This window comes from Balaenoptera physalus (genome assembly GCF_965194825.1).
Source record: "Balaenoptera physalus genome assembly, chromosome: 19".
Classification (NCBI taxonomy): Eukaryota; Metazoa; Chordata; class Mammalia; order Artiodactyla; family Balaenopteridae; genus Balaenoptera; species Balaenoptera physalus.
Window position 1 is genome coordinate 67,467,560 of NC_138900.1, and position 22,703 is coordinate 67,490,262.

Sequence of the window (22,703 nt, forward strand, 5' to 3'; positions counted from 1 at the left end):
TCAGACCGGCTGAGTGACAGGGATGCGGGGCAAGGCCGGCTGACTGACAGGAGAGGCGGGGTCAGGGCCAGCCGAATGACAGGCGGGTGGGGCGGGGCCTGGCTGGCCGCGTGACCGTCGTTGTCGTCACGTGAGGCGGCCCGTCGGGCTCCCAAGATGGCGGTGTGCGTAGCGGTGATCGCCAAGGAGGTGCGTACTCCGGCGGGCAGGCCCGCTCCAGCGTCAGCCTGGCTCTCCGGTTACCCTCCTTCCCTGCCCCAAGGGCTCCGGAGGGTGGGCTCGGGGGCTTTGCCCAGCGTAGGTGGCCAGGGGCGGGCCCGGGGGAGGCGCCGCCCAGACCTGCACCTGCCGCTGCCGAAGCGTCACAGGCCGGGTCTTCTTCTTCCGTCCGGGCCCTCGCTCCGCCCAGCCATCCGTCCGCGGGCTTTGTGGTTTCCTGCTCCCGAGTCTAGACGTCCACTTCTGTCCATCCTGCTCGGCCGCGCGCTCCCAACGGCCAGGCCGTCGACCCCCGGACGAGTGACTGTTTCCTCTCGGCTCAGCAGCCACAAGTCAGACCGTTGCACACCTCTGCCTAGAAACCTCAACGGTGGCTTCTCATTGCCTTAGGATCACGTCTGAATAATCCCCTCCCCGTACCACAGACACCCTCCACTCCAGCTGACGGACTTACCTGCAGCTCCCCCCCGGCAGGCTCTGCTCTCTCACCTCTGGGCCTTTGCACCTGGAACCCCTTCCTCACTCTCCCCCACTCCTGTCCCCTCCGCTGGCCACCATCGATTTCACTTTCTCTAGAAAGCTCTTTCTGAATCCTAAGATTGAGCTGCGTGGCCATCCACGCGCTCCTACTGCACGGAGCCGTGGTGTCCGCCCCGGCCTTTTGAAAGACTAGGCTTCTGAGGCGGTTTTCCCGTGAAGCTCTTGTTATGCTGGCTTCCGCCTTAGCACTTGCTGCGTTATTTGTTGGTGGGTTTGTGGACTCTCTGCTTCACCTGTCATCTCCATCAGGGTAGGGACAGGGTTGTGTACGCTATATCTGTGCAGTGCCAGGCCTGTGGGAGCCTGGGAAGACGCTGGTAACTCCGGGGTTAGGTTGCTCGGAAATGGCTCTGCAGAGATGAAGGAGGTCTGAGACGAGCCTTGACGGGTTTAGAGGGAACCTGCCAGTGCCTCTGAGACTGCAGGAGCTGCAGTGTTGGGAAACAGCCAGTATGATGGGGCCAGGAGGAGGGCACGTGCTAGGATGGGGCCCTGCTCAGAAGGTGAGTGACAGGCTGCACTCAGACGCACTTCTCAGAGCCGTCTTCTCTTTTCTGCCCATCCTACCCATGCCCCTTTGCAGACAGTATGAAAACCTCCTCAGATTAGATTGGGTGCCCTGAAGGCAATGCCCACGGCAGTTTGAAGGATTTTTTTAAAATTAATTAATTTATTTATTTATTTATTTTCGGCTGCGTTGGGTCTTCGTCGTTGGGTCTTTGTTGCTGTGCGCGGGCTTTCTCTAGTTGCAGCGAGCGGGGGCTACTCTTTGTTGCGGTGCATGGGCTTCTCATCGCGGTGGCTTCTCTTGTTGGGGAGCACGGGCTTTAGGTGCACGGGCTTCAGTAGTTGTGGTGCGTGGGCTCAGTAGTTGTGGCTCGCGGGCTCTAGAGCGCAGGCTCAGTAGTTGTGGCTCACGGGCTTAGTTGCTCCGTGGCATGTGGGATCTTCCTGGATCAGGGCTCGAACCCGTGTCCCCTGCATTGGCAGGTGGATTCTTAACCACTGCGCCACCAGGGAAGTCCCAGTTTGGAGGATTAAGCAGTGGGTTTTGGGGAGTGAGAGCGTATTCCATGGCTAATTGGCACTTGGCCGATCTGCCCTCCTGAGTGCCCCGTGGCCTTGTTTTCCAGGCCAGCGCACATGGGGTGGATCCTTGTCGCTTCAGCCGCCGTCATCCTTTTCTTGCAGAATTACCCTCTTTACATCCGCAGTGTCCCCACGGAGAACGAGCTCAAGTTTCACTACATGGTGCACACGTCCCTGGACGTGGTGGACGAGAAGATCTCAGCAATGGGGAAGGCCCTGGTGGATCAGAGGGAGCTCTACCTGGGCCTGCTGTACCCCACAGAGGACTACAAGGTGTATCCTCGCGCCTGGCCGCGGCTTCGAGTCTGGGGATTGCCTGCAGTCGCAGGGCGCGCTGTAGCGTTAGGTCCCCTTGACAAGCATCTCGTAACATCACTTGAAAAGGAAAAAAGATGCGGGCTTTTGGCCAATGGGGTTTTAGAGCAGCTTGAGGACAATTAGGACCTCACACCCTTTTTTCTTTAATTAGGAGGATAATGTGGGAACAGCAGGCTTGAATTGCCTTGTGACAGTCCCCACCTGTCCCTTGGGTTTGTGGAGGAACTGGGGACTCTCTGGCTTCATGCCGTCTCAGCGGGGCTGCCACCTCCTGAGCAAGGGATCATTGTTCACACTTTTTTTTTTTTAGTATTTATTTATTTAGGCTGCACAGGGTCTTAGTTGTGGCATGTGGGATATTCCTTGCAGCGTGCAGGATCTTTTGTTGCGGCATGTGGACTCCTAGTTGCAGCATGTGGGATCTAGTTCCCCGAGCGGGGATCGAACCCGGGCCCCCTGCATTGGGAGCGTGGAGTCTTAGCCACTGGACCACCAGGGAAGTCCCCACTCATCTCTTTGCCAGGCCCAGCCTCACCAGTCACTGTAAGATCTTGACCAGTCCTTGGGACAAATGGCTCGAAACCCATGGAGTTCAAAGACATTCCCACAAGCAGTAACGAGCTCGCCCAGTGTCACTGCCCGGAGCCACTGTTCCGCAGGATAGAGTGGCCTTTAGAGGTGTGGGTACCTTAGGCAGGATTCGCTTCATTTGTGCAACCTCTGGTCTTGCAGTTAACCCTTCCCAGCTGGGAACTGATGCAGAGAGAAGGCGAGGTGGCCCAGGGTTTGGGCAGGTTGCCCCGGGGCTTGAATCATGGTAAGGCTAAGCTCCCTGCCCTTTGCTCCCGCGGTAAACACCAGAAGCTGTCGAAGGAAGTGTCCAGCCACACCTGGTGCAGTCCCGTGCCCTCCTGGCACTGTGGGGCTGGCCCAGCCTGGGGCACTTGTTGTGATGCAGGTTGTCATGCTTCTCCAGAGCAGCTGAGCAGCCGGGGGACATGCACAGATGGCCTTCCTCTCGCAGGCTCTGCACGGTGATGCCGTGCTTGGGGCTGTCACAGAGTCCCCGTGCTAAGAGCGTGTTCCCTAACCAGCTGTGCAGATACGGCTATGTGACCAACTCCAAGGTGAAGTTTGTCATGGTGGTGGATTCCTCCAACACGGCGCTCAGAGACAACGAGATTCGCAGCGTGAGTGTGGGGGCCGGTGGGCGCGCCTGGCCGCTCGGTTTTCTGTCTTTGTTCAGAAATGCTGAGAAGCCCGAGCGTGGCAGCAGCTGTGTGTACTTGCACATGTGAATTAAACACGTTGGTTCTTGTTTCAGATGTTCCGGAAGCTGCACAACTCCTACACAGACGTGATGTGCAACCCCTTCTATAACCCGGGGGACCGCATTCAGTCCAGGTGGGCGTGGCGCCTTCTCGGGTAGCCCCCGCCTTGCTGAGAGGCAGTGATTCTGCGAGGCAGGGAGGGAAGGTCTTTTTAAGCGACGGGCACTGTCCCTCTAAGGCAGCCATTCTGAAGAGGCAGAACCCTGTTTTTCCAAACAAACTCTTCCTTGGATCTCCGGATCAACAGAAGGGGAGTTGGGGAGCGGGGGGTGCAGAACTTGCCCATCTGGTCTCCCAGGTCTGCTCAGCAGGTCCTGGGGCGCCTCCCCAGATCCCAGCGAGGGCCCAGGCATATGGACAGGAGCCTCCCGGGAGAAAACGTCCTCCTTTCGCCGCCCGATTTTGTCTTTGACGTTGAACTTAGACGATTAGGAAATTAGGTTGCAGGTGTCTTCCAAATAGCCTTCAGGTAAACACAGACCTAACATCTGGATGTCGCAATGATGCTTCCCAAAGACGCATTCACGAGCACGTGCTCCAAACCTGCTCTGGGAGTTCCCTGCATCCCAGACACAGTTCCCAAGGGGTTCCTTGTAGCCGGCAGGTGACCCCAGCCAGGGAAGATGACCCCTTCCCATGGCGCCTTCCCTCAGTGGTGACAATGTGTCTTGGGTCATCCTGGGTCCCACCCCGGCCTGGAGACCCAGCAAGGGCAGCACCGTGGGAAACCGCACAGGAGTGAGGTGGGAGACTCAGATTCTCACCGCCTGATGTGGCGGCATGCACGTCCTGGCCTCAGCCAGTCTTACTCACCTGGACCTCAGAGACTGACATCTCTGCCAGCCAGGGATGGAGGGCCTGGGTCTGCTTCTCTGATTGTCTGTTTCTCTTTGCAGGGCCTTCGATGGCATGGTGACGTCCATGATGATACAGGTCTGTTGAGGAGAGCTCTGCAGCCCGTGGCTGGAAGGAATCGTTCTGTGCATAACCGTGTTGTTCAGATGTATCTTTATTTCCACTTGTCTCCTCTTGGGTGTCATGGACGTGCCGCTGGGGGCAGGGCCTCATGCACGGTGCCTGTTGACTAAAGGTCTTGTGAGATCAGGTTTGGCTTTTTCCTTCTGCGTCAGCAGAAGGTTTAACCAAAGACAGTTTAGGGACTTACCTGGCGGTCCAGTGGTTAGGACTCTGCGCTTCCACTGTAGGGGCCGCAGGTTCAATCCCCGGTCAGGGAACTAAGATCCTGCATGCCGCACGGCACGGCCAAAAAAAAAAAAGGAAAAAGTTTATGTGGACTTCTCAGGGACAGAGCAGATCAGGGACCAGGTAGAGCAGGAGCGGTTGTCCCCACGAGGCACGAAGGGGCAGGGGGAGCCGGGTGGCAGGAGCTCTCGGAGCTTGGAGCCCAGAAGAGGCTGCGAAGGGAGGGGCAGAGGACCCGTGGGCCGGCCGCCCCCTCCAGTGGCCCAGCAGGTGGGCAAATCTGGAGGGGTCGGCCTTCTGTGCCCAGAGCCGGATTAGAGGGGCACATGGGACGGCCTGCACACCTTCCCCCAGGGGGAGGGGCCTTCCTCCTTCTGGTCTTGCCCGGCCCTGGAAGGCCACCCTCCCGAGACCGTGTAACTACAGCGTCTTCATCAGCTGCTGCTCGGCATCGAATGAGCAAACTCCAAGGGTCCCCTCCTGCCTGTTAGTGCCCTGAGGTTCCTGATGGCCCGAGGGCCAGGCGGGTGTTGGGAGATGAGCCCCCTTCCCTGCTGACCCCCGGGCCCCTGGGCAGGCTGTGGAAGGGGCGCTTACACGTGAGGAGGGGCTGCTGTCATCAGATTTCTGCCTTCTGCTTCCCCAGAAGCCTGCTCAGTCAAGGTTGATCACAGTTGTAAGTAACTGACCGTGACTGAGGCCACAGTCCCTTCTGGGATCAGGTGACCCAGGTTCTAGTGCACTTTGTCATTTGGTGACGGCGTCTCTGAAGTGGAAGAGGTCCTCCTGGGCCTGAGCCACCTCCACAGTCTGCTCTGTGTGGTCTCAGCGTGGCTGGCTTCCTTGATCAGGCACCCCAAGACACCACGAGCCCCTCCCGCCCCCTCAGTCACTGTGGAGAGGGTCTCTGACCAGGAGGAAGGTGGGAGGGTGGCTCAGACCCGCCAGGAACGGGCAGGCTGTGAGCTGTGAGCGTCGTCGGCCCAGGGCTGGAATCGGGATGCGCTCTGCTCTGCTTGTCTTCGGGTTTCCTTCCTTTCCTACGGGCACAGGATTACAGAAGTAAACAAACAAACGAACAAAAAACAGCTCAGAGTGTGTGTTGAAGACACGCGTCCCGGGCTCCCCGCCCCCCGGCCCTGCCTCGCCTGCCACAGGTGGAATTGCAAGACCTAGAAGAGGGCTGAGAAGTGCGACCGGCAGGTGTCGGTCTGATGCAGGCCACCCTCACACGCGCTTTCTCCCCACAGTCCGTCCTCAGCTCTCTGGTTGAGCTTTTACTTAGTAATCTCTCCTGCCTGAGTAATGGCTGAGGCAGGGACTACAGGTTGCCAAGCCAACATCCATTCTCCCTTGCTTGCTTACTAACAGAACGCTAGTGTTATTGGGGACAATTGGCTAGACAAAATATACTTCCTGCCCTCGCAAGGGTAGGTAGTCATGGCATGTAAGCGGATGGTGTTGGGACACACTTGCAGGAAGGATACTTAAAAAGGGGATTCAGCTGGCAGTACCTTCATCTTTACCCTTCTTCCTTCCTGGAACTTGGATGTGATGGCTGGAGCTCAGGCAGCTATCTTGAGAGCATGCAGGCAAGATTCATCCCCTAAGGATGGGGAACAGAAAGCTAGAAGGAGGCTGGGTCTTTGCTGACATACCAGCCCTGGACTACTTATGTTCAGCATTTTTTTTAAATGAGAAAATGAAACCCCTATCTAGTTGAAGCTACTGCTATTTGGGTTTTTCTGTAGATAGAGCCAGAACAACCCATAATGGTTTTACATTTGAGGTTTTTCACATGCATTGTTAGGTAGCATTTCCATTTTAAGTCTGAGAAAATCAAGGGTTAGACGTAATCTGCTAGCCTTTGCTTTGCCAACAGAACTGTCAGATGGCAGTTTCATCTGAACTTTTTGCATCTCTGTACTGTGAGGCTAGCCTCATTGAGGGCCACCTGCCTGCCCATCCCCTGCCACCCCAGACGCATCCGCCCCGCAGGGCTGAGCCCCATCAGATGCAGCCCCTACTCAGCCCTTGGCTGTTGCTCCAGGTGCTTCTGCTGAAGTTCTGTCCTCCCTCCCCATCAGCATTCCTTCTCCTCCCTTCTTCCCCGGGCCAGACGGGCAAGAGGATCCTGCGTGTCTTGGCTTTCTCTGGGCACAGCTGAGAAGGTGTGGGTCGGAGCCCTGGCCGCCCACGTGGGCTGCTTGGGCCTGAAATCCACAGGAAAGGAGGGACTCAAGGGCCCACTCTCCTCACAGTGGCCACATAGAAGGGATTAAGAAGATACTTCTGAAAAGGGACCAGTTCCTTGGGGTAGAAGCCTGTCTGCAGGTCCTTACACAAAAGCAAACTGCACAATGAATGCGTCAAGACCAATGCACATCCTTGCCAAGGAGGGGACTGGCACAAGGTACAGAGCGGCAGGAGCTGGTGCTTCGTAAAGTTCAGCTCCAGGAACTACGTCTGGACGGCCTCCCTCTCCTGCAGCCCCCAACTGCACGTGATCCAGGCCTGGCTCCGCCCTGAGCCACCCAGCAGCCTTGGCAAGGTCCCTGCCACTCAGCCCCTCCTACCCACATTCTCCAGGGGCGGGTGGTGGTGCGTGTGTGTGTGCGCACGCGTGCGCATGTGCACGTGAAAACAAATCTATTCTCTCACATTTCTGGAGGCCAGAGTCAGAAATCAAGGTGTCGGCAGGACTGGTTCCTTCTGCAGGCTCTGAAGGAGGGTCTTTTCAGCCTCTCCAGCTTCTGATGGCTGCCAGCGACTGTTGGGGTTCCTTGGCTTATGGACACATCACTGCAGTCTCTGCCTCTGTCTCCACGTCACCTTCTCCGTGTGTCGGTGTGTCTCGTACCCAGTGTGTGTCACTGGGTTTAGGGCCACCCAGGTGATCCAGGGAGATCTGATCTCCAGATCGTTAGCTTAATCACGTGTGCAAAAACCCCTTTTCCAAATAAGGTCACATCCACAGGTACTGGAGATTAGGATGTGGACATATTTTTTGGGGGGATTGTCATTCACCCCACTACAAGGGCCAGTGCTGACCCCAGATCACAAGGGGAGTGTGAACCTGGCCAGATGGACACACGGATGGAGAGCAGAGGCGCGCCCTTCCGAGAAAACACTTCACTGGTGCTGGAGAGGGGACACTGGGGACTGGGGACCGTCCACCTGTGGGTAGCTTAAGGACCTGATAATCAAAAAAGTACAAGGCAAACAGGGTTGCTTTAGAAAAGCCCAGGCTGAGATTTTTTAGTGGTTATTTAAGGCCAGGACCGGGTGTGTCTGCAGCTGGGCCCCAGAGCTTCCTTTCCCCACTCCAAATGCAGTCAGAGGGCAGAGAGCACGCTGCACCCTCAGGGAGGGAGAGAGCGGGGCGTCTGCCGCAGAGAGGAGCGCAGGCAGGGCGCCCGCCATGGAAGCCCCTCTGCGTCGCTGTGTGATGAGGCCCAGACTTGCGCCAGGTGCCCCGGGCGCACCCTTCTGCAGGGCCTCACAGGTGAGGGCCCACAAGGCGGCGTCTGTGTCACTCGTCATGGGGGAGTGTGTGCCCCGGAGGCCACCAGACCCGAGGTGAGGCGCGGGGGCTGGCGGTGACGCCGTAAAGCCCAAAGCTGCCGCTTGGCTGCCAGGAGTGAAGGGGGTAGAGCTGGGTCTGGGATCCACAGCCGCATCCCATCCCCCACCTTCTCTGCACAGTGTGCACCGAGGAAACAGCGTCCAGGTGAGGCGAATAAAGCGGGGCGGTCTGTTGCCATGTGCTTTTAAAAAATATTCAAGTTTAATAATTTATGCTTTACCAGTAAGACACACATTTCTACTTTTCTGTAAAAGCCGTTAGTGGAACAGTCCTGAGTATGCCGACCCGAAGCTGACCCAACGCTGCCTGGGCCTCACCTGCCCGCAGCTTTGCCCGGTGCCCTCCAAAGCCCCGACCAGCCCGCGTGCCAGGCCCACCCCGTGCCCTGCTTCGTGACCGGTGGCTTCGGCCGTGGGGTCTGGGCCGTCCTCCCGCCGAGGGAAGGGGGACGGATAGTTAGTTATTCTGCGCGGAGTAAATGGTCCCACGAGGAGCACGGCTGTCTACTCCTGACCCAGCCGCAGCCCCACTCTCAAAATCGGGCCCTCCCTTCAATACGGTGAATACCACGGCGAGAACCTTCCGCGCTCCCTGCCCGGAGAGAGACCGGGGGGCGAGCGGCTTCCAGGGCTCCGCCCACCGGACCCGGCCAGGTCCAACAGAGCCCCGCCCACCGAGCCCCGCTCCAATAGGATTCCGCCCTCCCAGGGCCCAGCCCACCGGTTCCGCCCCCGTGGTCTGAAACGGGCCCCGCCCTGGAAGTTGCTGTGGGGGAAGGGTCCCCCCCTGGCGCCTGGGTGTCCCCGAAGGCCCCCGCGGTCCGTGGAGCTGATCCCTGGTAAATTGGTTCTTTTGGGCAGCACCTGGAATCAAAGGCCGAGTCCGCCTGAGACCTCTGTTCTCACACCCTCCTCCCCAGCCCAGGGCCGAGACCAGGGCTAAAGCTGCCTCCAGGAAGCCTTCCTGGGTTTCCCTGTTGAAGGCTCACAGGCAGGTGAACACAGGCCCCAGCACCCACCAGGCCCCTGAGGCATCAGATCTTAACCTGTTCCCAGCCCCTGTCAAGCCAACATCTCCCACTGCAGGGGGGTCAGGAAGGAAGCCTCCCCAGGGCTACACCCAGGCCAAACCCACGGGGGTCTGAGGTACCCCGACACCACCCAGCGGATGTGCGCAAACACCGGACACTGGAGAAGGGTCAGGCTGGGGCAGCTGCGTGTCCTCGGGCAGGTGCCTCAGCCTCTCCGTGCCTGCTTTTCCTGTCCCCTCGGGGATTAATGGGTTAACGTAGAGAAGCTCAGAGCAGAGCCCTGCCCTCCCCCCGCCCCCGCAGTGACTGGTGGGGGACACACACCTTGATGACCCGGCCTCGGAAGACGCTCTTGTCCAGCTCCACAGCGGCCTGGGCCGAGCTCTCGGTGGCAAACTCTATGTATGCGTAGCTGGGGCAGGGCGGGGGCAGGTGAGGGGCAGGGCGGGGGCAGGTGAGGGCCACGCTCACCCACGCAGAGCTGTGCCCGCCCCCCGGGCACCCGGCCCCTCCCCGAAGCCCCAACTGACCCCTTGGGGTGTCCGGAGAACTTGTCGCACAGGATGGTGACCCGCTGGATCTCCCCGCAGTGGTTGAAATAGGCCTCCAGCTCCTGGGCTGTGCCCCCGTAGTCCACCTGACAGGCATGGACCCTGGTGGGGGGCCTTCTGCAGGGGCCTCCGCCTCCCAGGGTCTCCTGCAGCACGTTTTCTTGGTAGAGAGGGGTTGATTGGGCCCCAGGGTGAGGGTGGTAGCCTAGACCTCTACCCCCAACCCCTGCCGGGGAAGTGGACTGGATACCCAGAGGAACGCTCCCCAGGTTTACTGGCCTGTGCAAAGGGCGCGTGGCTTTTTCAAGTGGAACTCGTTGCCAATAATCTGCCCACTGGGAGATCTCACGTGGAAATCCCGAATCCCAGCCCACAGTGGGAAATCAGGCCTGACCACAGAGGGTCCACGCTCCCTCATGGGGACAGCCCCCTCGTCAGAGCCCCCCTCCTGCTTCTCCCTTCCGGGCCTATGTGGCTTTTGAGTTTGCTACCCATACTGTCCCTTCCTTTAATCCTCACAGCCAGGAGGCGGCTGCAGACCCGGTGCTGCTGGGCCGACCCCATCCTGCCCCCCTCCCCCCACTCACGTTACCCACGTAGACGGATCTGTGATCGGCCTCCACCGCCTCCGTGGGGCCGTCTGTGGAGAGAGGGGTTTCAGGACCAGGGGGCTTGCCCTGGGCAGGGGGCTCCCGGCAGCTGCTAAGGGCAGGCACCTCATGTTGGTGGCTCAGTCCTCGCTCCTTGGGGAAGAGGGGCACCTGGGTTCTTGGGGAAGAGTACCCCTTGGGGCCTATCTAGAAGGACCCACTGCCAGGCCAGACCTCGTGGAAACCCTGGCCTTTCCCCGGGAGCCCACACTTTTCCTGCAGCAGCTCGCAGCTCATCCCCATTTACCCTCGCGCCCGAGGACTTGGGGGCCACGGCCCAGGGAAGGGGTCGGCCTGGCCCGCTGGTTCCTACCTGTCTCGGGGCTCAGCAGCTGCCCGGCCAGCAGGGCCGTGGCGTCTTCCTCTTCCCCCTCTGGGCCCTGCTCCCCGGGCGGCTTCGGTCGCTGGGCCTGCTCCATGGCCCACAGCTTCAGTTTGATGGCTTCCAGCTCCTGCCAGCACACGGCCCAGGCTGAGCCCGGAGGCGGGACAGCCCCCAGGCTCCCCTGGAGGGAGGGCAGAGGGGAAGGGGGCCTGACCCTGCCTGTTCTCAGGGTCATGCTGGGGGCTCCCCGGCGTGGGGAAAGGGAAGGCCACACGGACTCGGGCCTGGAGAGAAGCCCCTGTAATCCACCCCCAACACACAAAGTCCCCTTCAGGCCGGAGAGGCCACCCTGCCCTTTCCAGCCTGTGCACAGGTGGGCGTCCCTACACCCTCTTCCAGGCATGGGGACAGTGGCCCTCTTGGCCCTCTCACCCGTGGGGTCAGAGCTGCAGCCGTCCGTCCCCCTGCCCCCATGCACGGGGTTCCCCAGGTTCCCGAGATCCCAGCCGGCCTCCACCAGGTACTCCGCGCCGCTGTTACCTGGTCAGGTAACGGGCACTCGGCCAGGTGCCCCCTCTCCAGGAGAGGCAGCAGGAAGCCTGCGTCTTCCTCGTGCTCTTCCGCTTCCCCCGTCTCCTCCTCCTCCCCGTCCCCAGCCCCTGGGCCCAGAGGGGTCTTCTCGGCCCGGCTCCAGGCCCCCCAGCCCTGGGCCTCGGGGTCTGAGGAAGCCCTCTTGAGCCAGGCCTCAGTGGGGGGCGGGAAGAGAGCTCGGCTGAGGAAGGGCCACATGGCGGATGGGGCAGGAGGTGGCAGGCAGAGCCTCCGCGCTCGCCTCCGTGCTCGCCTCCGCGCTGCCGGCACCTGCCTGCACCCTCCCGGGCTTTAAGCCCTCCCCCAGGCCAGGTGTTCCCACTAGAGGCTTCAGAGGCCTCCCGGCTGGGGCCGAGTCTCCATCCTGGCTTTTGGGCCCTGAGGGGTCAGAAGCCGGATCCCCGCCCTGGTGCCCTTCTTCCTCACTGGCCGGCCCCTCTGGGACACTCCAGGTGGAGAGGGTGCAGCTGAGGCGGAGCCGGGAGGGCCTCCTGGCGACAGCTCGGCCTCACCCGCCACGATGCAGGAGCCAGGAAGCTAAGGGGTCGCAGGTCCCCCCACCTCCCTGTGTCACGCCTCCAGTGGCTGGCCACAGTTAGGATGACGCAGACGTGAGCAAGTTACCCGAGTGTGCAGAGCAGGGAGGGGGCACAGGGGGTCAGAGCAGGCTTCCTGGAAGGGGTGGCATTTGAGCCGGCCTTCAAGGAGGGTCAGGCAGAGCCGAGGCGAGGGTGGCCTGGGCGGAGGGAACAACTTGAACAAAGGTCTGGGGGTGGGGGGTAGGGGGGTGCCACGAGGTCAGCGGCTTCTCGGGCAAGGCCAGGGCAGGGTCCTGGGCCAGAAGGAGAGACGTCTCGTCCCTCCTCCTGACCCCTCCTGGATTCCCTGCGGTCCCTCCCCTCCCCACCCCAATTCTGGGCCAGCTCTTAGGTGGGAACCACTTAATGAAGCTGGATCCCTGCCCGGGCCGCAGGGCACGATGGTGAATTCTGTGCAGATCAGGCCTGGATACTGGGGGCCTGAAGGCAGTTTGTCAAGTCCCGCCCAGTTCCTCTCTCTCCCTGAGGGCAGCTGCAGGCCTGTGTCCCTGGGTGCCCTGGTATCCTCCGTCTGTCCTCCCTAGCAGCTGCTCTGGCGTCGTCTTGGGGGAGCTCCTGCCATGCCTTTTCCATCCTCCTGACGTGTTTATGGGGGGCCCCTCTGGGCGCGTTTGCCCACCCAGCCCACATCCCACCCTCCAGACCACTGCTGGTAGGGCCTCTTCCCTGGGAATGTGGAGTTGGGGGAAGGGAGAGTTGCGGCCTGTGAATGAACCCCGGGGGCCGTGGATGGGGGGACGAGGCGTGCGCCCTGGAAGGAAGTGGGGGACGCCGTGGCTGCCTTTCTCCTCCCGGCTCTGTTCTCACCTCCGTGGAGGCTGAACCCCACCCCAGGCCCTGCAGGGAAAGGAGCCGGCCTGAGTTGGCTGTGAGCCTGCAGGCCTGGCCTCCCAGCTCCCGGCCCTCCTTGCCTGCAACACCCCCTTTTCCCCAGGCTGCACACAGCTTCATGCACTTGCATGTGTGAGGCTCCAGGGGGCACTATTCTCACTGTGCTGCTGCTTCCAGGAAGCCTTCCCGATTGCTCCATCTCCCTCTTGTGGCCACGGCGCCCGGGCCTCGCCCTCTGTCTGACCTGTGTAAGTTACACGTCCCCAGGTCCCCCCCGGCCGGCCAGAGTGCCTCAAGGGCAGCACTGAGGACAGGGCCCCAGCCCAAGGCTGGCTGGATGAGGACAGAAGTACAGCTGCCACAGGTCTTTCTCCCACGGTTCAGGGCAGTCAGGCCCCCTCTCCTGTGGGCCGAGACCCCATGGAAGGCCCCTGGCCCAGGCCCTTCCCTCTACCTCCAGGTGGGAGGCGGGACACCAGGGTGGCTGCGTCCAAGCCAAGGGCCGGCTGGACTCGGGACTGGCCCGGTCAGCCTCCCTCTGAGCTCAGACCTCTGCAATGGAAAATCGCCGTCATCCCCTCTGTGCCGGGACTGCTGACACACCAGGCCCGGCTGGGGCTCCGGCCAGCTGCCTGGCGTGCAGACAGGCTTGCCCCCATGCTGGCCTTTCCAGTGACGCCTTTCAAAATACACCATGTTCCAGGCTGGGCCCGAGTATTAATAACACCCCTTTCCTCCCAGGGGCCACCCGTGAGCCCAGAGCCCTAGCCCTGCACACCCGCTGGGGGCGGGACCTGCCCTGTGAGCCGGGACACCACGTCTGGGACACCCTGGCTCCTCAGGGCCAAGGTGTCCACCCTCAGGGTCTTGTGGGAGGTGCCCACATGGCCACAGGCGGGGGCGGGCTCGGGCCCTTGAAGCCACGAGTGTGTCATCTGGGGTCCGAGGTCATCCCGACCACCTTGAGGACACAACCTTTGAGAGTTCACCCCACTTGGCTGGAACTCAGGAGGCAGAGGTCATCTGCCACGTCCCGCTCACGCCCCGACCCTGCACCACACGTTCGTCCACCCCCGTGGCGCAGGGTCTTGTCCCTCTTGCCTGGCACCGAGAAAGCCCCCCAACACAAATCTGGTGAATCAATGTGTGAAACGGGCTTAGGCGGAGTCGCCGGGGACCCAAGGAGAGGCGGAGCCCATGACGGCGAACGGCGGCTTTATTCCACGACACAGAACCCACGCGGCCGCGAACAGAGAGATGGGGGGACAGGGGAGGGCGGCCACCAGGACCCTGCCCGGCACCGAGGAATGTGACCCAGCACTCTCGGTCCAACCCCTCTGGGGGAATTAAAAAATAAAATCACATAAAGAGAAGAAGTGGACAGTTAATCCATTGCCCATGAGGCTGCGTGTAGCCGGGCCCCCGCTCCCGCTGCCCGAGCCCCTCGGCCCGGAGGCTGGCCTGGCTAGGCCCCCCTTGTCCTTCATTCTAACGTTTAAAGCCAGGCTCCCCTTGAGTCCCGACGTCGAGTTACTGCTGTAAGGGGTCTCTGGGGAGGCACTCCAGGGTCCGGCTGAATTGAAGCAAAAGCAACAGGAAGCAGGCAGATTCCAGAGTTTTCTGGAACGCCGGGGACTGTGCAGGTTGCTGCCCAGACAGCCGGCTCCCCGGGCCTCGTCCGTGCACGGCATCCAGGCTCCTTGCATCCTCCTCTTCCTCCTCTCCTGCCAGCAGGAGGTGATCCCGTGGGGGGCACTGGAAGAGCCCCATAGGTCGCGGGAGCCTGCAGGCAGGTGTGGGGCTGAGGGGCCCAGGGAGAGCCGGGGCTGGGGAGAGTGTGCTGGGCCTCTAGGGCCACAGGGACACCCACCCCACCAACCTGGCCAGGGGCTCTTTCTACAGCTCTCCAGCTCTGAGGGGTAATTTCCAGCATCTGGGACCCCTGGATGGAAGACGGGCATAGGCGTGAGGCAGAGCCAAGCACGAGCACCTGGGAGCAGGGGCTCCAGGAGCACTGGTGTCTTAGGGAGGCCAGCACAGGGCTCTGTCGTGCCCCTCCCTTCCTGGGGACACCTTCTCCAGGCAGTGACCCCTGGTGACAAGGAGAGGAGTGGCTGGCGCCACCCCGCAATGTCTGGGACTTGCCAGGGAATGTGCTCTCCCCGACTGGTGGTCCCGGTCACAGGGCCCCTGAGCAGCTATGCGGGCCACCTCCAGCGTCTCTCCTGGCCCACGGCCACCACACTTGCTAGGCGGGCCCAGACTGGCCAGAGCTGTTGCTAGGACATTGGTCCAATCTGCCCACGTCTGCAGCAGAACCTTATCTGTCCCCGGAGCAGGCCTGGACCAATGGGAGGGGCACTAGGAGGGGGTGGCCGAGGCCACAGGGGACCCAAAGCACCCCCACGGCTTTGGTTCCCTGAGGGAGTTGGTGACGCTACACTGGGTTCTGGCTGGGGATGGACTGAGGCGTGGTCGTGTGGGTTAGATGGGAGACACATGCGTGGTGTGCAGACGGGTGGATGGTGAAAGGATGAACGGGGGACCAAATGATAGCTGGGATAGAGTAATGGACGGATGGGTGGATGGACAGATGGATGGAGAGATGGACAGATGGATGGGTGGATGGATAGATAGACAGATGGATGGGTGGATGGATGAACGGCCAGAGAGATGACAGGATTGGTCAGAAGGGTGAACGGATAAAAGAATCAATAAGTACTTGTAGGTAGGCTGAAGGGATGGGCAGAATCATGGCCAGACACGCTACAGTGAGCTGGGACAGGCAAAGTGGGTGGTGCCAGGGACTGGACTTTGGTGTCATTTTGAGGATGTATTTGGAAAAACTGGCAAATAGGAGGAAGTTAGGGCCTGTCCTGATCCCTCTCCACGGTGTCACTGGGATGAAACCAGAAGCAACGCCCCCTCCCACCTGTGTCCCTCCACCACTGGACCTCTTGGGCCCTGATGAGCGACCCCACAGGGCGGCCCCTTCCCGGGAGGCCGGCTCCTCTTGTACTACGGCCCTTACCCTCCTGGTCCCAAGGCTTTCTCCAGCTCTCCTCTCTTCCCCGGTAGCACCCAAGGCTTTCCTTTGGTCCTGGGGATGGGCACCCTCGTGATTCAGACGGGGTGTGGGGTGTGCCAGCCTTCCACATGGGGAATGGTAGGCACTGGTCTTTGCCAACAGAACACCCCCAGACACCACCACCTGCCGACAATGACACGTCCTAAGAGAAAGGCCAGAGACAGGAGGGGGTGGGAAAGGTCGAAGGGTCCCACGTCAGGGGACTTTCCACCGGGGGTGAGGGGGCCCAGGCGCCAGCATCCGCTGTCCCAGCCTGTGAATCCTCCCTGACTCGGCCCTGTGGGCCGGGAGCTCCGGCCGCCGCCCGCCTCACTCTGCCCTCCCGCCGGCGCTTCGGCCTCAGAACGGGGTAATGCTGCCGTTTCGGTTTGACTTGGGGGGGAAGGAGGGTCTGCAAGCAGCTGCATCTCACAGAGCTTTGGGCTCACCAGCATGTCCGATCTCAGCCCCTGGGGAGGAGACCCTCACGCGCACACTGACGGCCCATAAGCTCAGGAGGTAGCAGGGCAGGCCGGCCTCTGAGCTGGAATCCCTTCCGTCCAGACGCCCTCTTTGCAGAAGAAAGGCAGGGGGAACACAGACCACCAGCCAACTCCAGCTCCGGCCGCTCCCCCACTGCCCGACCAGAGCTACTCATTGGGAGTTTGCCTTCTCTGTGAGCTCTCTGGCCAAACAGGGCCTGCACACAGTGACCAACAGACATGCCGGCTCCCAAAGCAGGGAAGGGGTGGATGGAAGGAGCCACCTGCTTCGTGTGACCCAGCCCACACCCGGCATCCACTGACTCGGCGCCCACGGGGACACCCCTCCCGCCCCCTCTGGGCCTCAGCCTCCTTGCTGCCAGCCGCCCAGCCCACCCGGCTGCCACCCTCTGACCCTGCGGACGCTCTCTGCCGGCAGGGGCTATGTCTGTCGGCCTCTGGCCGGCCCCTCGTGCCAGGCTTCTGCAGCCCCGGCTGGCGGCAGGTCTTGGTATATGAGATACAGGTATGGGGGCCACACAGGGAAGATGGCCTTTCCTAGCTGGCTTGAGGGACCTCTTCCCAGCAGCTGGGGTGGGACGGGCCGTCCCCACCTCGGACCCTCAGCCTGTGGTCTGGCCTTGCGGGCTTGTCTGGCCCGATGCCACCAGCTGGCCAGCCCTGGCGCGCCTGCCTGTCCTCAAAGGGGACCCTGCGAGCGGAAGAGGAACAGAGGCTAGCAAAGCACACCCGCGGGGCTGCAGGTGGCGGGCTCCTCCCAGCCAGGACTCACCCCGCAGTCCTGACCTCAGGGCCTCAGACCTCCGCACCCACACCCCAGCGCGCCCAGGGCGCCACCCTCCACCAGCACAACCTCGTGGGAACAGAGTCCGGGGGGAGAGGCAGAGCTACGTCACAGCACGTGCACAACTGCCCTTCTGACAGGTTCAAGTCTTGCGAGAGAGAAAGCAGACTGGAAACATGACGGGTGGGCACCCGCTGCCTCACGAGAGCCCGAATCCCACCCGGCCCCTGGTCTTCTGAAACCCACAGAAGTGAGCCTCTGAGAGGCGGGCAGCCCTGCAGCCCCAGGCAGCCCGGGAGCTTTCTGGAGCGTGAGATAGGTCTAGCTCGACGGTCAGAGTTAGGGCTCCTGCCAGGTGGGGCTCGGATGGCACCTGGTCTGTGTACCGATGGAATCCTTCCTGGCAATACTCAAAGGGTGAATTCTTACCACTCTGAAAAGTAACAGTGATCAACAAACCCATTGCTCCCCGTAGGACCGCAGTTCAGCTTTCTTTGAAAACCTAGTTCCTGAACTTTACATACTTCCATGGTTTCTCTTAATTTTTTTTTATTTGGCAAACATCTCTTCTTTATTATCATCATCATGAATATCATCATTTGGACCTCTGCAAGGACTATATACATTCACATTATCGCAGACTATTGATTTCTTGCCTCTCGGTGGGGGCCCTGGGCACCCGGTTTCAGTAGCTGGTCACTATTGCACTCCAGTCCAGGGAACTCCTTACAGCCATGCAAGAAAACACAGATCGGAGACTGTGTTTGCTGTTTGTTCTCCCACTGGGTACAGATCAGAACTTCCTTATTCCTTTATTTCCTCCTTGAGATCGCTGGGGGAGTTGAGTGGGGTGGGGGGACAGGGCTAGGCTTGGTGGGGGGATTTCGGAGAGAACATCCCCTGAGGAACAGCTGGACAAAAATGCAGGGTTATATACAGCTGATCAAGTCTCCAGAAAGTGCGGGGAGGGCGGATTGCTTTTCTTTGTCGTTTTTTTCCTTTTTCTGCAAAAGTGTGGAGCTGCAGGAGACACGGGGGCTGGGACAGAACGACGAGGTGGGCGGGAGCTTCTCGGAGCGGGCAGCAGAGGTAGAGGCGGACGACGAGAAGCAGCAGATGAAGGCGCAGTTGCTGTCTCCTCGTGCTTTGAAAAGCAGTCAAGAATCAACCCAAAAGATTGTCACAGTTTTGTCTCAGAATTATGTTCCCTCTGGGAAGGACATGTGAGCATTTCTTTTTCACAAATGGAAAGAATGAAATGTGATGGGAATTCACAGACGGAGTGAGGACAGACGAGGTACCCTCCCTGCACGTGTGCAGACGCACGCTGGGCGTGCCCCGGGTGCACACGCACACGGGCACGCACGTGTGGGTGCCGAGGGCCGAGCTGCCCACCCCACCCGGCCCCGGCGGAGGTGCTGCTGTCGAGTTGAAGAGAAAGAAGTCGCTTCTTGTTGGACAAAACACTTCAAACCCCAATATCCCAACCCCCCCGAACAGAATCAAAGCAAAAGACCGACATCTGAACAAGCCCAGGCGTAGAGTAAAACAGTGAAATAAATACTTTGGCAGTGACAAAAAAATTTTGGATTTTGACTTCTTGTGTTTGCTTTTTGGATTTCCTTTGGAGCAGAGGTGTGTCCGGCGTCCTTGGCTGGCTAGCTGGCAAGGTAGTTTACAGGTATGCTTCCTTTACCTTTTTTTAAAAAAACTTTTTGGATTTCTACTTAAAGCCAAACAGTTTGACATTAAAGGAAAAAAAAAAATCCTGAAACCAAAAATTACTTCTTGAGTCTGAAATTGACATCTTTCTAACCGTCCTCACTGCACTGGCCACACACCCCGGGGGTGGTTTCAGTGACACAGCGGCTCAGATCTCCGGCTATAAAAGAACAGTTTTCTTTTTCCCTTTTGAATCAGGAAGGGGGAAAAAACCCCACAGTTTTCTTTGTCCATTTCTGAGTAGCTCTTTTGCCAAACAGCCCCCCAAAATTCTTCAATGAAAATATAAGCCACCAAACAATTAGATTTTTTCATTGAAGAGAAAGTGTGTGAAAGTCATAAAGAGAGAAAAATGAGAGAGAAAGAGGGAGAGGCGGGTGTGGACGAGCCGGTCACCTCTGGCCGGCGTCCGTCCGGCTGCCTAAAGCTCGTCGGGTGGTTTCTGAGGATGCACGAAGAGGCTGAGGCGTGATCGTCAGGTAGCTGAGGAAGTTGCATTGATGCAGTCTTGTTGGTTCTGTGTTTTCTTTTGGAGAGAAGCAGTAGCAGCAGTGACTCCCAGGTCGGCTCCCAGGGCTGGGCGCGCGTCTAGCGGGCCGGGCGGGGCCGGGTGGGTCGATGGGCACCGGGTCCGGGCGGGTCAGCGGGGCGCAGCATCCAGCGGGCCAGGCGGGCCGGGGGAGCCGGGGCGGGAGGGCCCCGTGGAGCCCGCCTCGCTGGGGCTGGCGGCGGCCGGGGGCAGGCAGGGGCCCAGGCCTGGGGTGGCATCGGACTGTCCGGGCACTGGCTCGACCACTGCGGCCGCGGGGCCCTGCAGGCTCTGGCCGCACACGTGGTGGTGCTTCTCCCAGTCCTTGTGCTGGCAGAAGGAGCCGCAGTAGCGGGCCGCGTTGCAGCCGCTGCACGTCTCGCTGGCCTTGCGCCCGCAGTTCCAGCAGCTCTGGATGTGAGGGGGCACGGTCAGAGGTGGCCCGGGCCGGCCCCCCAGTTCCCCAGAGTACCCATCCTGGCTGCAGACCAGGGAAGCACACACTCCAAACACACCTGCTCAGACCCAGCCGCGACATCACCGAGCAAGAAGAGAAAAGCCCCAGCTTGCGATGACCCTCTGCAGACACGGCCCCTCAGCTGGGCCATTTTGGGGGAACGGGCTCCCACAACTCCAGCCCACCCCAGACAGGTGCATGGTGGGCCACAGCCCCTTCCCTCTCTTCCGGGAAGCCCTCCTGGCCTCGCCAGGGCTCCGATACCAGAACGTGGCAGCCCTGGCGGAGTAAAGAGGTGGGCTGCCCAGCCACAGCTGCCGCGGTCCCGTCCTTCCCCTACCACTGGGCCTCTGCTCCCTTTTTCTGTAACAAGCGACGACCCCAGCTGCCCACATGAGCAGAAGGGGGGCAGGGATTCCAGCGAAAGGCCGGAGGCAGCAGACCAGGCTGTGGGGCGGGGAAGCCAAACCGCTCTGGGAGAAAGGCCCAAGCGCCCATTTAGCCCCCACAGCCTCCTGCTGGCCACGCTCTGCAGGCAGGACCCCCGCCCCACCCTTGCTGCTCCCCAGATTCCTGCCGGCTCACTCCCTCAAGGACTGCTCGGATGGACGGTACCACTAGGGGGCTTCCCTGACACCCACCGTCCTCCCTACGCACGTCCACGGCCTGAAGCACCACAGGCTGTCCTTCTGTGTCCCTGCTCCCCTTGCCTCCTCGGGGCCAGCTCAGCACAGACGAATCCAGGGGGTTTGGAGAAGTGCCCTCCCCGAGGACAGTCCCAGGATCCCTGGAGAGAGCCTCTCCCTCCTCCTGACCTCTCTGCCGTCCAAGCCCTTCTCAGACAAGGAGAGAATGCAGTGGACGCGCAGGTACCAGCACGGTGACTCTCACGCCCCACTGCTTGCCTCTGTTCTCACAGCTTAGAGGGGGCCTTGGTGTCTGCCAGCCTGCCAGTGTTCAAATAACGGCCCCACCACCTCCTAGAGAGTGACCTGGGGTGAGCCATCTACCCTCTGGAGCCCTCAGTCTCCACACCTGTACAATGGGGACACCCACAGGACCTGCCTCACCAGGCCGTGCGGGGTCAAGGGGCCCCGGGGCTGCCCAAGGTCACGTGGCTGGGAAGCACGTGACCAGGAGGCGGTAGAGTGGGGTTCCGGCCCTGGACTGCGGGGGTGGGGTGGGGCAGGCGGCCCTACCTCGCTGGAGTCCTCCTGCTGGTTGACCACAGTGAGGGCGTCCTCGGAGGCCTGCCGGCGCGCCTCGGCCAGGGCCCGCTCCATCTTGGCTCGCTCCATGCTGATGAGCTCGTGGGCCTTGCGCTCAGCGTCAGACACGGCTTTCTGCAGCTCTGACATCGCCTGCCGCTTCACCTCGTTCACTGCTTCCTCTGCAAAGGACGCCCCCGGCTGGTCGGCACCTGGACCGGCCCAGACGGGTCTCCCCTGCCCACCGCCCCGGGGGCGCGAATGGTCGCGCGGGAAACCTGCAAAGCCCGCCCTCTACTGTAGTGTAGAGAACCATCCCCTGGAGGGCGGGGACTGGGCCCACGCCCACATTCTGAGTCAGCAGGCCTGGGAGCGCCCGCAGGGACCCCCACGCAGACGCAGACGGGGAGGGCGAGAGGGTCTGGGGCCCCGGGCCACCCCCACTCACCAGCCTTTCTCCAGATCTCCTCGGGCATGTAGCTGGACAGGGTCCGAGGCACGGACTCCCGGTGGACATCTGAAACACAGGAAGGCCAGCATCACACACAGGACAGGGCCCACCCGACTGGGCCATGGGGGCAGGGTGTGTGATCTTGGGGGCCCCCAAGGTACCCATGGTGGAAACCCTGTTATCAGTTGCTGGTGGGGGGAGCAGGGTGATGTCAGGAAAGGCGACCCTCGGGAGCCGATGGGCTTTGGATTCGGCTGGGAGCTGGGCCGAGCCTGGCCCCTCTGCGTCTCCACGGTCATCATTCAGGAGCCTCCCAGCGCCGGGCCCCTGGCCTATCGGAACCGAGAGCTGGGCCTCCCAGCGGGTCAGGCAGTGTCTGGGCAGCAGGCGGCCCCTCTTTTCCAGGTTACACGGTGTTGGGTGTTATTTCACTGCAGGGCCGTGTGAGGGCGCTGCCGTGGCGAGTGATGGCCTCGGCCCCGGTGCCCCGCGCGCGCCCACAGAGCACACCTAGCTGAGAGCCCTCAGCGCCCACGGAGCTGCCGAGGGGCCGGGCGGCGGGCGCGGGGCCCTTCTTGCTGTCCTCGGCGGCGTCACTGTAGCGCCGGATCCAGTGGTTGAGCTCCTCGCGGTCGGCCTCCTGGCAGCGGCGCAGCACGGTGAGCGACCGCCGCGTCTTCTCGGCCATGTCCATGATGCAGTTCAGGAGCTGCGGGCACGCGGGGCCGGGTGAGCCACTCGATGACGAGGACAGCCGGGACACTGTCCCACACTCCGGGCCCGGCCAGCCCGCCCTCCAGGCCTGCCCAAGGGGGCTCAAGGCTGCGGCCTGAAAACCCACCTCCACTGCCCGGAAAAACACCTGAGCAGCTGGGCGGGGCTGGGGAGGCGCCCGGGGCACCACACCGGCGGGGAAGCTTGGCCAGACCCAGGGCTGGGGCTCTCCCTGCAGCCCTCGAGGTGCGATCTGCCCCGCGAAGTAGACGGGCTAGCTCCGCTCCGGGGACCACCCTTCTCTTGGGGTCCCCTCCCCAAAAGGACGCGGGGCAGGGATGACCCTGAAAATGGTGTTAAAGGGGTCCCACCCCCGCGGCCAGGGGACCTTTCTCCAGGAGACGG

At 61.3% G+C, this 22,703-nt stretch overlaps 2 protein-coding genes across 13 annotated transcripts in view; one reads left to right on the forward strand and one right to left on the reverse strand.

Moving 5' to 3' along the window:
* Positions 1-71: 71 nt before the first annotated feature.
* Positions 72-4,601, forward strand: TRAPPC2L (trafficking protein particle complex subunit 2L). Of its 3 annotated transcripts, none has more exons than XM_082438960.1 (6): positions 72-189; positions 1,951-2,184; positions 2,899-2,983; positions 3,261-3,356; positions 3,491-3,570; positions 4,394-4,601. In XM_082438960.1, exons 1-5 carry the CDS (start codon positions 157-159, stop codon positions 3,544-3,546), a joined length of 504 nt encoding a protein of 167 aa, XP_082295086.1. In that variant the 5' UTR covers positions 72-156; the 3' UTR covers positions 3,547-3,570; positions 4,394-4,601. The 3 variants fall into 3 exon arrangements, with proteins under 3 accessions (XP_082295086.1, XP_082295087.1, XP_082295085.1); XM_082438959.1 differs by having other exon boundaries at positions 153-189; positions 1,893-2,184; XM_082438961.1 differs by lacking the exon at positions 2,899-2,983 and having other exon boundaries at positions 73-189; positions 1,951-2,123; positions 3,269-3,356.
* A 3,165-nt stretch (positions 4,602-7,766) lies between these two features.
* The window catches only part of LOC309649212 (protein CBFA2T3), a 65,900-nt gene continuing 50,963 nt past the window's right edge, over positions 7,767-22,703 (reverse strand). For 6 of the 10 annotated variants that reach the window (XM_082438949.1, XM_082438948.1, XM_082438947.1 and 3 more), the window contains 7 exons: positions 22,095-22,293; positions 21,582-21,650; positions 21,125-21,315; positions 10,831-10,969; positions 9,847-9,953; positions 9,641-9,728; positions 7,767-9,149 (listed from right to left, as the gene is read on the reverse strand). In XM_082438949.1, the coding sequence (XP_082295075.1) occupies positions 8,743-9,149; positions 9,641-9,728; positions 9,847-9,953; positions 10,831-10,969; positions 21,125-21,315; positions 21,582-21,650; positions 22,095-22,293 (1,200 nt within the window). In that variant the 3' untranslated portion in view covers positions 7,767-8,742. Of the gene's footprint in view, positions 9,150-9,640; positions 9,729-9,846; positions 10,028-10,454; positions 10,508-10,830; positions 10,970-18,046; positions 19,880-21,124; positions 21,316-21,581; positions 21,651-22,094; positions 22,294-22,703 lie in introns of those variants that run through there. The other 4 variants (XM_082438944.1, XM_082438952.1, XM_082438945.1 and 1 more) reach the window with 3 other exon arrangements.